Below are 16,702 nucleotides of genomic sequence, written 5' to 3'. Positions count from 1 at the left end.
ACGGCTATGAAAGAGTATGTTTGCTCCTCTTATTGACCAGTAGAGGGAAGCACGGACCAGTTTAAATCATTCCTGTCAAGTACATCATTATCCATGCAGTAGGGCTGCTTGATGAAGATTGAACTCTGTCTCTGTCAATTTTTTTTTTTTTGTGGAAACTGATCTGTCAGTTCAATTCCAAGTCCAGATTCCGTATAAATATCCAAAAGTTTCCATTAGGTTTCCCCCCCCCCCCTTTTTTTTCCCTCTAGTGCGTATCACTAGAGAATAAATCATGACTTAGACTTAAATTAATTCATTGCATGTTTTTTTTTTTTCGTTTATACTGTCAAACACCATCAAAGTTTTGTAGCTTAAGTAAATCCATAAACTCTGTCAGACCACTGTAAATAATGAAAATCTTGGCCTCAGTTGCATTTACTCTTTTAAAATTCAGTTTGGAGTATTACAGAGTGAAATCGGCCTTGAATTTCCCTCCTTTTATTTTTAGCATATGACCTGTTGGAAGAGTTTGGCTTGTCCGAGTCTAGAGGGGTGAGAAGGGTCAATGGGTCTGAGCCTGACGCGGTGGCGTACCGTGTTAACCCGTCTCTCCACCTCAAGAAGAGCACGAGGTATTTATATCGTCCTTCTGACATAATACTTTTCCACTCTTTCTGCTTTTCCACTGAGCGTAATCATGCTCGCCTCCAAACAATATCTCTCATTTCCTGCTCCTGCTTCCCAGAATCTTCCACTACTATAATCTGGGGTTTGATTTGAATTGTATCAGATATATGCTCACACGTTATATAGCATGGATACACAGAGCTGTCTGTTCCTAAACAGCACAGTCATTGCCCTGAAATGTTGGCATTATATGCTCGTGGCTTTCTCAAGCATCAGCAGCTGTTCCTGCGTGTCAGCTGTGGGTACGGCATGTACTGGGTCTTTCCTTTTGTGCGTGTGGGCCAACAATGCTGTCCGCAACTACCTCCCACTAACATCCCCTACTTGACCAAATAATCATGAGAAGTACATGACTGTAAAACAGCCACCAAATGTCGATGCAAAATGTGATCAACAACATCAAAAGAGAAAACGAGAGAGCTGTAGAACCACAATGAACACTGATCTTGAAAACATTAACTACTAATTTCAACAAACTGGTTCTCTTTAAAAACAAACAGGAGCAGAAAATTGAATTGGAAACAATTGGAGACCATTTGGTTTAGATTAATGCAAAACTTCACATAAGGTCACTGCGAAAGACCACTGAAAACGTACCAATATGTTTCAAGCTATTACCATGTTTATTAGCATGGTAACCATCCAGTACTGTACCTAAATATATATCAAAGTACCATGGTGTTTTGATACGTGTTTGTGAGTTTTACTGTGCACTAGTGTTGGGGATTTTTCAGTGGGTAGGCGGGTCTTAATGAGTGAATTAGTGAATCATTCACACCACTACTTTGTTTTGTTTGGAGATGTTCACTAGTTGATTCTTCTTTGGCTTTGTTTGCACTGAAATATCCATTTTATTAATTTCTCTTTTCCCTGTGAACTGCACATATGCTCTCACCCATCTCTCCATCCAGCAACATCTACCCGGGCGGTCTGCCATCTGACTACTCTGTCATCGCCACCTTTAAAGTGCCCAAAGACACTGCTAAAACATCCTGGAATCTGTGGCAAGTCAGTGATCCTGAAGGCCGGGACCAGGTGGGCCTTCGTTTTCAGGGCGACACTAAAACCCTGGACTTCTTCTACACCAGCCCGCAAGGCACACAGATGCTGCGGACCTTTCAGAGGGTGAAAAAACTCTTTGACGGTGAGTGGCACAAGCTGGCATTGAGTGTAAAAGGAGAGCAGGTGAAGCTGCTGGTGGACTGTGAGGAGGTCAGCGTGGAGCCTCTGGATGAGCCGCGGCCTGTGATCCGTCAAGGTTTTACCTCCATCGTCAAGAGGGCAGTAGGTGACCGCTCTGTTTCGGTGAGTACCAGGGACAAGCACGAGTATTGGTTTACCAGGATCAGGTTGAGGGGAAATCCTGTCATTATTTACTCACCATTCATCCATTCAATTCAGGTGTACGCAAAAGGACTTTTTTTTTTTTAGATTTATTTGTGGCATTTTTGCCTTTATTATGAAAGGACACCATGTTGACAGGAAGTGAAGTTGGAGAGAGAGAGAGAGAGAGAGAAGGGGGTGGGGGATCGGAAAAGGTCAGCGAATCAGAATTCGAACTTGGGACACCTGAAGTGCAACAGCGCTATATAAAAGGACATATATTCGAGAGAAAAAAAACTATTTTCAATTCAATTTTATTTAAGCGATGGGCGATTTACTGGTCTTCTGACCTATTGCTAAGTTTGCAAATGAGTAGCAAATGAGATTTGTGAAAGGCTTTCAGAGTTGCTTTTATAGATGACCTGCTTCTTCATTAAATGAAGTGTAGTAAATACTATTAATGAAATCACAGATAAATATATAAATCATATAATTTAAATAAACTTTAGTTCAAGTATATTTTCCAAGTATGCTGTATGTTCAAAGTACACTAGTAGTATACGTAAGTGTACTATTTTAATATTTATTGAGACTAAATTGGCCAACTTTTTAGTTTATAAACATATTAATGCTGTCAGATGATTAATCGCATCCAAAATCAAAGTTTTTGTTTACATAATATATGTGTGTGTACTGTGTGTATTTATTATGTATGTATAAATACACACACATGCATGTATATATTTAAGAAAAATATGGTTTGTTTATATATAAAATATATACATGTATGGTTGTGTATTTATATACACATAATAAATATACACAGTACACACACATATTTTATGTAAACAAAAATGTCTTTTATTTTGGATGCGATTAATCGCGATTAATCGTTTGGCAGCACTAAAACATATACATTTAATTGTAACAGGAGTAGACTTTGAGTACACAACTAGTTTACGTCAAAACATTTTATTTCCTATTGCAACTATACAAGTGAACTTATAAGGTATACTGTTCATACTGTAATTGCAGTTTACTCGTAAATAATCGTAAATAAAATCAACCAAATGTACACTATAAAAATAGTAAACACAAGCCAAGTATACTTAAAATACTTAATTATACTTAGTATATCTTGATCACAAAAGGCTGAGTACAGGTATAGGTCAAATATACTTTGACCTTTTTGTATACTAGTGTGAAGCCAAGTCAATATAAGCCAAGCACACTTAAGTATAAATTTAAATATATATCTGAAAGTAGACAATGTATACTCTCTTATTTTTAGTTTAAAAGAAGTATACTAATAGCACACTTGAATAAGCTTCTTTTTTTGCAAAGGCATTCTAAGTAAAATAACATTGATAGGCTATACATTGAACCTCTGTGCTTGTGCAGCTGGATCTGCAAAAGATGGAGGTCTCCTGCGATGCTGATCAAGCTTACTCTGAAGGCTGCTGTGAACTCTCCAGTGTGGTGAGTCAGCTGCCCAGTGTGTGTGGGCTCTTGTCCCCTTCTGCATGTGCTTTCAGCTGATCGTCGACCTGTTCTCATCAGCTTGTTCCTCAACAGTGCGGAGGATATGCTGAGATTGGTTTAACTGCAGGAAGAGGAAGAGCCACTTGTAAATGCGTACACGGACAGCCGGGTGTCCAGGGACGCCCAGGACCCAAGGTGGCCAAAGTCAAAGTTCACTCTTCCTAAACAACAACCCTTTGTTATGTAATCTCTACAAGTGTATCCTTCTTCCGTAGGGTCACAGAGGCCTGCCAGGAAATCCGGGAGATCCAGGCAGAGTGGGAAACTGGGTAAGAGTTCTGTCTGAAATCTCTCACCGTAATGTGGGACACTGCAGTATTTGAGTTGGACAAACAACAAGCACTAGTCAATGGTCATTAGGGTTTGATAAGAGGGTTTTAATGGACAAACATGCATAGTCAGGAATGAAAGCAAGCAGAGAGGATTGAAAGGAGAGAGGGAATTAACCTGGAATAGATCCTGCCTGTGAAGTGAAGCTGTGGAAAATGGAAGTAGAAGCATTACTGAAGTACAGCATGATGGAAACAAGAGTCAGGACTCGCTTGAGAAAATGGTAAACACTGTGGCTTGTCTCATTCGGCAGAGCATCCTGTGGTAGATTTTTATTTACTGACAGCAGCGGTAATTACTGTCAGTGATAGGCTGTTGCTGCAGTATGCTAGCTAAAGCCCATCATAAATGTTATGTATGTACTTGCGTAATAATTATGTGGTATTTGAAAGAATTAAGAATGTATAAAGAACACCTGTGCACTTAAAATGGCCACTTCCAGGCACTCTTGTAAGGACAAACCGAGGAGGTCTATAATACCTGGTGAAAACTATGTTAGCATAGCCATTCATCTCAATGGTATTTGCTTGGCTGGTGCAATAACCCTTGGAAGCATGAGATTTGAAACTTGCCATCTTCGCTCATAAAGCAATGAAGGTTTTCAGCCAATAATCTGAGCTTTAAATGTCATGTGCTTAATCACATTAACATGACATCATAACAATGCCTATAGACCGATGGCACAAGAAGGCGACCATTTCACACTTTTAAGAACCTAAAAAGAATTAGACTGTGGTAAAATATCTACTATGATAGAAATTATTAGATTATATAATCGGACTACATTTAATGGCTGACTATAGAAAAACTGACCTGAATACCTGATGAGGGTTAACAGTAGCATGCTAACCAGCCAAAACCTCAACACTTTGGGATAAACACAAAGGTTTCTTGTGTTTCTTGTCACTTATCTGAGATATGTCTAAATTCTAAATTTCTTGCATACACTGGAAAGGTTCAACCATCTCTAGTTTTCTGGGAAGGTTTCTAAGTGCTTGTCTTGGCTTTTTTTCAGACAAGTAGCAAACAAGCATTTTTTGGCATATATTGTATGACTCAAATCCCTTTAGCTGTTTTTAGTCTGAACAGCAAAATACCACATAATATCCCAATTTTACAAACCCGATCCACACCACATCCATATGTGGTTTGAAATCTGATTAAAATCAGGCTTTTGGAAATCCTTCATGTCTTAATGGTCAGGTCAGATTTCAAACATATATATATATATATATACATATATATATATATATATAAATTTTCGGCATTTGAGATACGTCTGATACATCTCAGGAGTTCAGAAACATTGTGAGATCTCATGATGGACATAAGCAGAAGCAAAGTTTACAGAGGCAAAAATGTCAACTTTGACAGTGCCCCCCCAAAAAAAACTGGATTAAAAACTGGAAATAGGAGCAGGAAGAGCAATGCTAAGGACTTCATCTTTCTTCATTTACTGTAAGCACATTGTGGGCCAAATACCAGCTGTATCACCACAAACACAAACACCATTGCTCAATTGGTTAACTCACCTAAACTGTAAATAACACAGGAAGGATAGCGAATTTACATAGATATTTGATTAAGACAAGCTCTATTTCTCCTCCATTACTCCTCTATTACATCTATTACTCCTCTCTGCTGGCCTGGAAAAGAAAGATACCTCTAAGTAATGTGACAATGCCATTGTACAGTACATGGTGATGGTGTCAGACAAAATATTGTAAATAGTACTCATCCCATGCATTTGAACGAATGGTGGTTTGTGGCTTCTAAAACACATATTTCACAACTTAAGAGCTCATGGCAGTTCTTGAAAGGTTTGCATATTATCATAATAAAACAAATTCTATGTGGAATAAAAAAATAACAACAGTATTTTACTTCCGGAACCCTACTGTTGCACTCTGACGGAAAAGTTCAGACACACCAAGCGTAACGTGAGTAAATTATTTAAAAAGCTTCCAGAATCATTATATGATGGTACACCCCACTTGCTTTTGAGTTGCAGTGGTATAAATAAATAAATGGAAAAATCAGTTGTGGCGTCAGTCTCTGACTCTCTGAGACAAACTCAAAGGGAGCAAAGCCATTAGAGTCTAAACAGGCCCTGCAAATATACAGGACAATGTCTGCCGATCAGCTCAATTAAAGGACACGGCATTGCGCATCAGGATCCAATTACTTGTATACATTTGGGCTATGTAAGCAAAGTTCATGTTCGTGAGCGACCTTGGGCGGTAAACTTTAGTCTTTCCACCCCAGAGTTATGACTAATTTACCTCTTTGATCTGAGTCCAGTTCTCTGTGGTGTGCTGGAATAATATCTTTAAAAGTCAGCCCAACATGCGACGGAGCTCTTTTTCAAGTATTAATGTTGAAGATGCCTCTGTAAATCAGTCATAGAATCTATTCTATCTTTCCAAAAAAGCACATGCTCGTTCCTTCTTTTCTTCCTACATTCTCCCACCCAGATACATGCCCACAACTTTGACAATCTGGTACAGTCGGGCCACTGTAGGAGTGCATATGTCTGATGGAATATGCAGCTGAAAAGCCAACATTGTGTTTACTGCCTTCCTGCTGGGGGTTACTGAGTGCATTTCCCCCCGCAAACACACTGTACATCTGTCGCCGTGTGTGGTCTCTTATGTACAAGGAAGAGTTTGTAAAAGTCTTTACTGTGTTTTGTGAGCCCCTGTTCCCAGAGGTTACTCCACCAATTGCACAATGTGGCTGTAGCACAGAACATAACGAACTGAGGGAGCTGCTTGCTTATTGTGTTAAGTGACTCAGCATTTGATAATGGCCAGTCATTTCACTGAAAGTGACGAATGAGGTGACATGAGCAAAGCAACTTCAATGCACAAAGTTGAGCAGAGTTCAGCCTTTTGCAAAAGAGCAGTGATGGAAAGTGGAGACTAATGGGAAGTGTGTGAACGAGACTCACTCCCGAGTCACACTGGAAGCGTAAGCAGAGCAGAGCTTTCACACTGGCAGCGTTTGTAGCGCACATCTAAACTGCAGCTAATGGTGTAGTTCTCCGATTTTCATCAGCTTGTCAAGTGCATTTGTTCACAATCGCAATGATTAAGGATGCACCGAATGTTCGGCAACCGAAATTATTTGGCCGAAAATAGCAAAAAAAACTCTTTTGGTGTTCGGCCGATTTAAGCGAAAAGACAGAATAAACTGTACCGAACAATGATGACGCGATCAAATAGCAACCAGCGAATAGTGAGAGGCTCGCACTGTTTATAATGCAGCACACATGTCAGCAGTGTGGAAGCATTACTATCGAAATAAAGTGTAACCTTGTAATTTTACTGTTGTTCTGTAAAATAAAATAAAAATTAAGACAATAATAATGATAAGAATCATTTCAACAGCTCTGTTAATACATTTATTATAATATTCACACACATAGTGTTCAAACGCAGCAGATCTGCTTGTTAACCAGGGTTCAAAGTCCAAAGCTCGAGGAAAATCTGCACTGAAACAGTTACACGTCAGTTGCTCAGTCACATTTTTATGAATTTTGACAAGGCATGTGACAATGCGATACGTGCTACCTGTTAAATATTTTTAAATTGTTGTTTTGTAATTGATTTTTTTCTTTGAAAAGCAAGACAAAACAGTAAAAGCACATTTTGGCTATTTAATTTATGCAATGGTGAAAAAAATTGGCAAAATACATGGGGAAAAAAACTCGAAAAACTGTTTCATTTTCGGTTTCGGCTTCGGCCAATAATATTCATTTCGGTGCATCCCTAGCAATGATGTTCTAATACAATGGTGTTGCATAGAACCATATAAGACGTTAACAATATAATATTGTGCAGTACAGTTTAAACAAAAAAATCTTCAACTTAAGCAATTCTTATACTTAAATATACTTATATACTCTTCTTATACTATAAATAGGCCTAGTTTTAACATGCCTTTTTGTGTTGTGCTGACAGTAGTGTGTTTTATGAAAACACAAAAACTTAAATGCTTTTATGGTTAAATTATTAGCAGTGCAGCAAAAATAGACTTAGCAGAAATACAGTGAAATACTGTTTGTGCTGCTTACACTTACATGTCTAGTGTGAAATGGGCTTTAAGAGTGTCTCGGCTACATTTAACACATTTCACCGTTTAAATTCATTCCAGAGATTTACCCCCCATGATCGGTGCAGAAAAAGCAGCACTTGATAATGCCTTAGTAAAGAAGGAAATTAAGTTATATTACATGATTAGACCACATCAAATTTCACCTCTGTGGTGCAAGAGCAACTGTTCTGAAGCGTAAAACATGTTGATAATACATTGTTGCAATTTGTGTTATTTACATTTTAAGAAGTAAATTAGCAAGGAAACAAACTGTGTACAGGGCTTATGAAGTTTAGACTTCCACTGTTTGCCTTTTAAATGTAGTTTTTTTTTTTTCTGAAGCGTAAAACATGTTGATAATACATTGTTGCAATTTGTGTTATTTACATTTTAAGAAGTAAATTAGCAAGGAAACAAACTGTGTACAGGGCTTATGAAGTTTAGACTTCCACTGTTTGCCTTTTAAATGTAGTTTTTTTTTTCATTATAACCCTGGAAGCTACTGGCAGTTGTTCACTTGTGTGACTAAGGATCCTGTTTGGTCAAGTGCATTTCATACCAACATGGAGGGAACCATTTCCGTTCTGCCGTTCTGTAGCTCCAGGCTGTCATATAGCGGAATACATGCTGCTTTTTTCGAGCACCGTAAACCAAGTTCTTTACGTCTTGGGCCAACATTATTGGCCAATTAAAGTCTACATCTGTTGCCGTTGTTACATATTATTTACAATTACAAGCAATCGTGCAAGCATTCATCTCAAATGTTTATATTCTTTCTCTGCTCTGTGACAGGGGATTGTGGGAGATCCCGGTGAACGAGGAACACCTGGAGAAAAGGGAAAGCTAGTAAGTATTCTAGTTGTCACCAAATCATGTTGCTTTAAGCAATCCGTTGGAAGATGGAAACATATTGATGGCACATACAGTACATATCTTTTTTTACTCTTCACAGGGTATTCAAGGCCCAAAAGGAAATGTTGGTGGGATCGGGGAAAAGGTTGGTTACTTGTCAACCAGTCATCATGACAAATACTTTGTTGACCAATAAGTTGAAAGTCTAGTGCTGATTCTTTTGAATATTTCAGGGTATAGTTGGTGATCCAGGTTTGCTAGGGCGAGATGGAGATACTGGGATTGAGGTACAGATTGTCCTTTCAGCTGAACTTTGTCAGGACTTCAGAAATAACTTTTTAATCTCATGGTATTACCACGTGCAGGCTTATCAAGGACCACAGGGACCTGAGGGAAGACATGGACAAGTTGGTGAAAGGGTAACCTAACACTTCTTGACATGTATTCATCCTCTGATACACACAATTGCATTTTTACACTGCTATTTAGCTACTAAATGTACAGCACCACAGCAAAGTTATGTTTTAGTTATAAGTTGTAAGCCTGAATTTGATGAACAAAAGACTGAGCAACACAGAACTCAAACTACCAAACAGTTCTCTCCAGTGAATCACTCTCTGAATCAGTTAGAACAGCTCTTTACTTACTGTATTGGAAATCTTTATTTTGTTGTTTATTGTTAAAATATGTAATTATATTAAATACATTTAAAAAGCTGAAAGAATCATCTAAGGAAATCAGCAATGGAAAAACTACTGCTAAAGTCCTTTAAGACTCCCATCTCTATAGAAGCATCTGTCTGATTAGCTGTAGTTGTGTGTGCTTATGTAACATGCTTGAATGTTTTACACAGGGTGAAAAAGGCGAACAAGGGCCTTCGGGGGAAATGGGCCCTCCTGGACTAACAGTAAGTGCTCGTGTGAAGAAATGACCACTGCACTGAGCTATATGTGACTTCTGTAAATACCACCTTAATATTTTACCTTGGAGTTTTATGACATAAAAATACACCCTGCCTTCTGGTAGATTTATAAAGTGCTATCATCTCCAGGGGCCGCAAGGTTACAAGGGCTCTGCTGCAAAGCCAGGAAGACCAGGATTTATTGGGCCCCCTGGAAGAACGGTGAGCTATATTCCAATTATTCTAAAGCTTTTGAAATAAAAGTTCATACCCTCCAAAATGCTAAAACATGCCATGTCTTCATAGGGGCACATGGGAATACCCGGCAGACCAGGCCCCAAGGTAATGATCTCTACTAAATTATGAAACTCAAATTTAACACAATTTTGCCTCATTAAAAGGGCATTTTGAATCCTGCAAGAGGCTGCAAACATATTATATGTAGGCTTATTATATATAAGTTCATCAAAGTTCTGTCATGCAGAAAACTCACTGCGGATGTATAAGATCATGTGTCAGTATTGGCTTAGTGTAGCCAGATATCCCAGGATCCAGAGTCTAAAATAAATTGGGAAAAAAATTAGGCCCACATTTTTTCAGAGTCCTGTTGGCATCTATACATATTGAATCACCGTGCTATGAGTATTCACAGTGACCGGCAAACCATCTGATGTGATGGACAACCATTTAAACACTTGTGAAATGTATACTAACACAACGTATCATCAGATTTGTTTAAGCCTTGACAAATTACTGCAATATCGTCTTGAGAAGGGGGAACTCACCTATTCACACAAAAAAAAGTGAATGGAGAAAAGCCAGAACACACCCGCCGTCATCTGAAAGCACAGAACGTGTTTTCACACTGGAGTCATGTCTGAGCAGCACAGCTCTTCACTGGTTAGCACAGCAGTTTTTGGCCGCTTATACGGTGACTTGGCTCTGGGTGCAGTCACACTACAAAGTGTGTTAGACTGTAACTGTTGGCTGCTCTGTTCTCATTCCAGCATCAGCCCTCCGCTGATATCTAAACTTCTGAGAAGATCTCCACACTCCATTTAAACCTGTCGCTGCAGACAAGACTTTTCATCAACATACAGTATATGAAAATAATGTAATATTCACAGGGGCTCTAGCATTAGATGGTGAAGGATCATATGGTGTTCATATAGAACCACGTCTTTTCCTTCGGTGGTCATCTGTTATCTAAACATTATTTCAACATCACATGGATTACTGATGACCCCTAACTGCTGTAAAGACACATTTACCAGAACATATTTTGTGCAATTTGAACAACTGGCCATCAAGGTAGCAGCCTGATGCTGTATTAACATGTTATATAAGGTAATATGTAATATACATAGTTAGAAAATGGAAGGTACTCAAAAGTTAGAAAATGGAAAGTATCGGTTTTGTGCCTGCCACTATTCATTTTCGTAAAAGAAATGGGACCTTCAGTCTAGAATTCAAATGTGCACCCATCCAGAAAGAATTATAAAAATAGTCATTGGTAGCAGAAACATTGTAGCAAACACTTGGAACATCATGTTCGTTGTGTAGAGCGTCTGTAGAGTAGTTGAGAGCCAGAATATACAAAATTAGATCTCAGGCTGATGTGTCAAATTCCAGGGCAATTTTCCGATTAGGACACATTACACCAAATGGGTTTCCTCTGATTTTTGATGAAAAGCATCACCATAATTTCAGGGTTTCCTCTCGCAGCACCTTGACAACTTATTTTGAACTACAAATCACATTTATTGGATCAAATCCACAAGGCAATTGCAAATGTTGCTTTTGTATCTTCCAGGGTGACACTGGCATTCCAGGGGTCCAGGGAAGCAAAGGGGAGAAGGTAGTCGTTGACTCAAATGCATCTCATTTCCTGTTGACACATTTCCATTATCATGTGGTTCTAGTTTCTCACAACGCCACATTGTTTCCACAGGGTGCAAAGGGAGTCAAAGGACCTAAAGGCAGGGTAAGACTGTCTCAGAGATTGTTCACATTTCTGTTTAATTAACACCATGGAGATGACTTCTAAGCATTAGCAGCGATGGGTCTGGTCTGTCCACAACTGCAGCAGAAATCTAGTTGGATTACTTTTAGAAAGCTAGTTTTGGAAAGACACAACTAATTGCCACATCAGCGTATTGTTTGAGTTCCATTTTGTATTTCTTTCCAGACGTTCTGTCGAGATATCATTCAGAAATGTGTACACAGTATAAACGTGAACTTGCTTGTTTATGGGTGTGTTTGTATTTGTTTGTTTTCCAGGCAGGAGACGCCGGTGTGCCAGGGCAACAGGGAAGTAGAGGAAAGCGAGGCCCTGCTGGAGAATCGGGTAGAAAAGGCCCTGTAGGCTCCAAGGGAGTGAGGGGAGACGGTGGTCCAGTGGGCTTTCAGGGCCCACCGGGCCCACCAGTAAGTCTGAAAATCCAACTCACAACACATAACGGATCTTTTTCCTGTTGCATGCTATGGTCAGAAACAGTACAAAGAGGAAGAGACTGACATTTTGAATTAGAGAAATCATAAGACCTGACATGCAAGATATGAAAAGAAAGTCTGGTCCCTTTCATTTCAAAGAGCCAGTCAACTTATTGCTTAAAGGCACTGCCTCGTCTTACTGCTCTACAATGTGCAAGGGCTGGACAGACTGGAGACAAAATATGTCTTTTTAAGCCAGATTAAAAATGCAACCTTTGATGATATACAGCGTTGGTGACTTTAGATGTTATCTTACTGAAACATAAGCAGGGCTGGGTATCGCCAACACATTACAATACACTGCAATGCATTACAATATCATAATCGGGGCATGATTGAAACTGATTCTCTGACCAAACATTATTATGTATCGGCACGCAGCTCTCTCTTAATTTTAACAGATATAATAGAAGCTGTGTTTCCATTCCTATTATCTAGACAGAAAATAGCTGCCTGAGGGACTTTATGGACTTTACGCTATGGTCCATAAGCAACTGAGGGTGCATAAGTAAGCGAAGGTCCATAAGAAAGGCGAAATTCAACCTTTCCTCCTTACTTAAGACTTAATGAATGTCTGTTTACGTTTGCATTTCACCGGCCGACTAACAAGCATCACCTTCAGACAAAGCCTTCAAAGCTTCTGGGAGATTCAGCATTTGTGGCACTTGGCGTAGCATGCATGAAATATGTGGTAACCATTTTGGTGTCAAGATCGCTAGTAAACGCTTTCTCATTAGTGCAGCTTTCTCTGCTGCTCAGGGCAAGGTTTTCATTTAGTGTGGCTGTAAATCCATAATGAGGCTGGTGAAATATTGTTGGCCGTATTTGTTTCTCCTTCATTACACAGCCACCCACGGGCGAGAAGTGCTCTGATCTGAGCTCCATGTTTCAGTGGTAATGATCTCTTTCTTAGGGCCCCACTCTTCCTGCTCAACATGTTATCGAGGTCTGCAAGAGGGTGGTGCTGGAGCAGATGTCCACATTCGCCAACTCCGTGAAAAGGACTTGTGCAGCTGTGTGCCCGCTCTATGGAGACGTGCCAATGGGCGCTCCAGGTCCCCCAGGACCAAAAGGACCACCTGGACCTCTAGTAAGTTACCCACCTCCGAGAAGAATAACCTCACAACAACCCTGGAACAGTCTTAATTTTGCTTGGCCTGGGAAACAAAAGGCATTTAGACGTAGTTTGTTTTAGACATCACAGTTAGCACATGTTAAACCTATTTTTGCCATAGTAAACTAAGGAAGAACATGGTCCATACATCAACTTTCTTCTAGGTCAAGTCTGATATGTACATAGTGTGAAGGCCTCTGGAGAGCGTGCAGCAGTGTTTGGCAGTATAGGTTGGAATTAAAACATTCAGAATTTCCAAGTCCCCGTGAAGACAAATAGGAAGTCACAGACGAGGCACTTGCTCTGTGTTGAATGTTTTTTGGAGAGAATCCCACCTTCACCGGAGTGGAAAGCCTTTCCACATTTCTCAAGCAGATCTTTTTTTCAGACTTCTTGAACATTTTCACTCGAGAGGCCCAAAGGCGAATAAAAGTTCACAGAGCCTCAAATTCAAACATGTAAAACGTAAAAGGTTGTAAAATTGAGGGTTATGAAAAAAAAAACTGCACACGGCGTAAAGAGGTTTTCCTTTCAGCATAGCAAAAAATCTACAGACACTTTGATTCTAGAATTCTAAAGGGATCGTTCACCACTATCATTTACACACCCTCGTGTCGTTCCAAACCAGTATGACTTTCTTCCTTGGAACGCATAAGATGTTTTGCAGAATGTCTAAGCTACTATTTTCCAAATAACAAAAGTACACATCTGCCAGTGGCTGTAAAGCAAAAGTTTCACAAAAGTTTCACAAAAGTCTCTTTGTACCCATGAGCAAGGCTGCTCCAGGGGGACCACAAATGTTGCTTTGGGGAAAAAAGTGTCTGCTATATGACTAATTACTAACAAACAAGTACATTTGCAACTATTTCTGCAAATACCTTTATTATAGGGTGATTCTGGCATTGATGGCCTTAAGGGAGAAATCGGGCAGCCCGGATTCTACGGAGAATCTGGTGACCAAGGAAGACAGGGCTCAACAGGTAAACCATCTTCACACTTTAGTCCAAACGGTAGCTTATTGTACCAATACAAGGGTGGTCCACCATGTTGGTGCCTTCACATTAAATAAATGCAGTTGCACTGATGTCAGATAGCATAACAAGTCACAAATAAAGAACGTGCCAAGATACAGAGGAACAATGATGCTTTGAAGGGTATCTGCCTGTATTGCTCTTGGCTGTGTTCGTGCATGATGAACGAGCATAAAAAATACTTCTCAGCTGGAAAAACTGCCCAAGTGAGCAGATATGACAGATTCACATTCGCAAGGAACTGTTGTCTTTTGGAACGGGATGTTTCATGCAATAAATATGAATCAGCGCCTCTGTCCTTAAGCAATGTTAGTCTGCAAGCATCAGCAGAAGAAAAGTATAGCTTTATTAATCATGAGCAGATGTGTAACTCCTCTGCCAAACTGCAGTAATGAGGCAAATGAGTATACAGGTGCAATTGAGGAATAGATCAAACAAAATACACACACTGCAGAATCTGCAAACATCTCATTAATATTTTTTAAAGAAGAGATCATAAAAAATTGCATGTTTTTTTTTTTTTTGTATGGTCATGAATAAGCCACAGCACATGACAGATGTTCAAATATAGTCCACAAGACAAAATAAAAGTTGAATTAAAAAAATACACCATACAAACCTTTACATTCACATGATTTTTCCTTTGTTTGTACTAAACAGTTAAACTGCCCACTGTTGTTCAGAAAATCCTCCAGGACCAGCACATTCTTTGGTTTTCCAGCATCTTCTGCATATTTGATCCCTTTCCAGCAGTGACTATGATTTTGAGATCCATTTATTCACAATGATGACAAACGAGGCACTCACATACTGCAAACATTCATTGATGCCCAAGAAGGTGGCAACGTGATACATTCAGAGTCAGGGACTTCTTTTCTGTTGTTGTTTTTGTTTTTTTAATGTAGTACTGCTCTTCAGAAGCAACATAGGATTTTTACATCTTTACAATAATTATATAATTATGAAATAATACAAATAATAATAATTTGCCTTACGGTCTGAGAAACTGGGGTAGGCTTCAGCAACCCTACAAAGAAAAAGCAGTTTGAAAATGGATGGTTCATTTATGTAAATTATGTTATTCTTTTGTCTTGTAGCTTATAAGTTAACATCTGTTACATGAAATTGCTTTGCACATTTTTTTTATGTCTCACTGATCTGCGTGTTAAAAAAGGAAGTACAAAAAGTGAACCATGGTGTTACACCATGCTCTAAATGCCCCTTTTTGGGTGGAAGCAAAAATATGCTGTTTTCCTGTGCGTCTCTTTAAATGAGCTGCTGCTCCCCGCCCCCCTTTCCAGAAGATGGCAAAGCTTTTACAACCTGTGCCTCAGATAGTCTGCCAACAACAAACTAAACATCTGCTGAAACTTCTTATATACGGTTTTCTGAGTGCACACACATGAAACGTGCGCACAGAAAGCCGGCTATCACACGGCGAGTGTTGCATGAGTACTAAATGAAGTTATCTTTTGTTTCTTAAACCAGTGGTGTCCAAACAGGACAATGCTGGCTTAAACTGTCAAATACATACAAGGTTATATATATATGTAACAAAGTTGTCAGACCCAATAGACTTGTAGTCAACATGTAGCACAGTTCCGCTTCAGGCAACCCGAGTTTGAGTCCTGGCTCCTGGACCTTTCCCGATCCCATCCTCCTCTCTCTCCCACTTTGATTCCTACAATCACTCTATTCTATCACATCTCAATAAAGGCAAAAACCATCTATTCTGCCAAGACCAAATACATGAACATTGCCATATGTGCAGTGTTGGGAAGGTTACTTTGGAAATGTAATAGGTTACAGGTGAGACCCTTGAGCAAGGCACCAAACCCCCAACTTTGTTGGTGTGTGTTTACGGTGTGTGTGTGTTCACTGCTGTGTGTGTGCACTTGGATGGGTTAAATGCAGAGCACAAATTCTGAGTATGGGACACCATATTTAGCCATGTCAATTCAATTCACTTTCACTAAATGTGTTTATGTCTGGCTGCGCAAATCATTTTACTCGAGACTGCTTTCTGAGTGAGGGACAATTCAAGGCAGGTTTTGTTAAAAAGTTAAAACTCGATGTATCAGTACCCATTGTTCATGATCCCGCTGCAGATTTCTGACTTTAAAGGGTTAGTTCACCCAAAAATGAAAATTAGCCCATAAATTACTCACCCTCAAGTCATCCTAGGTGTATATAACTTTCAGATGAATCCAGTCGGAGTTATATTAAAAATTGTCTTTGATCTTTCAAGCTGTTTAATGCCACTCAGCGGGTGTTGCATGCATCAGTCCAAAAGAAGTTAAATAAAAAGCGCCCATCCATAAAAAAAAGTGTCTCACACGGCTCCGGGGGGGG

The 16,702-nt window shown here is 39.4% G+C and overlaps 1 protein-coding gene across 1 annotated transcript in view; it reads left to right on the top strand.

Moving 5' to 3' along the window:
- LOC107712325 (collagen alpha-1(XXII) chain-like) overlaps positions 1-16,702 on the top strand; it is a 20,117-nt gene that overhangs the window by 1,675 nt on the left and 1,740 nt on the right. Inside the window, exons 2-18 of the mRNA XM_016517549.1 lie at positions 491-614; positions 1,581-1,974; positions 3,394-3,471; positions 3,568-3,669; positions 3,750-3,803; positions 8,752-8,805; positions 8,912-8,956; positions 9,045-9,098; positions 9,177-9,230; positions 9,665-9,718; positions 9,863-9,934; positions 10,019-10,054; positions 11,526-11,570; positions 11,664-11,696; positions 11,993-12,139; positions 13,119-13,295; positions 14,209-14,299. Coding sequence (XP_016373035.1) covers positions 491-614; positions 1,581-1,974; positions 3,394-3,471; positions 3,568-3,669; positions 3,750-3,803; positions 8,752-8,805; positions 8,912-8,956; positions 9,045-9,098; positions 9,177-9,230; positions 9,665-9,718; positions 9,863-9,934; positions 10,019-10,054; positions 11,526-11,570; positions 11,664-11,696; positions 11,993-12,139; positions 13,119-13,295; positions 14,209-14,299 — 1,614 coding nt within the window. The remainder of the gene's footprint in view (positions 1-490; positions 615-1,580; positions 1,975-3,393; positions 3,472-3,567; positions 3,670-3,749; positions 3,804-8,751; positions 8,806-8,911; positions 8,957-9,044; positions 9,099-9,176; positions 9,231-9,664; positions 9,719-9,862; positions 9,935-10,018; positions 10,055-11,525; positions 11,571-11,663; positions 11,697-11,992; positions 12,140-13,118; positions 13,296-14,208; positions 14,300-16,702) is intronic.

This window comes from Sinocyclocheilus rhinocerous, unplaced genomic scaffold (assembly GCF_001515625.1).
Source record: "Sinocyclocheilus rhinocerous isolate Xijiao unplaced genomic scaffold, SAMN03320098_v1.1 scaffold358, whole genome shotgun sequence".
Lineage (NCBI taxonomy): Eukaryota > Metazoa > Chordata > Actinopteri > Cypriniformes > Cyprinidae > Sinocyclocheilus > Sinocyclocheilus rhinocerous.
This window is presented reverse-complemented; position numbering and strand designations above follow the sequence as displayed.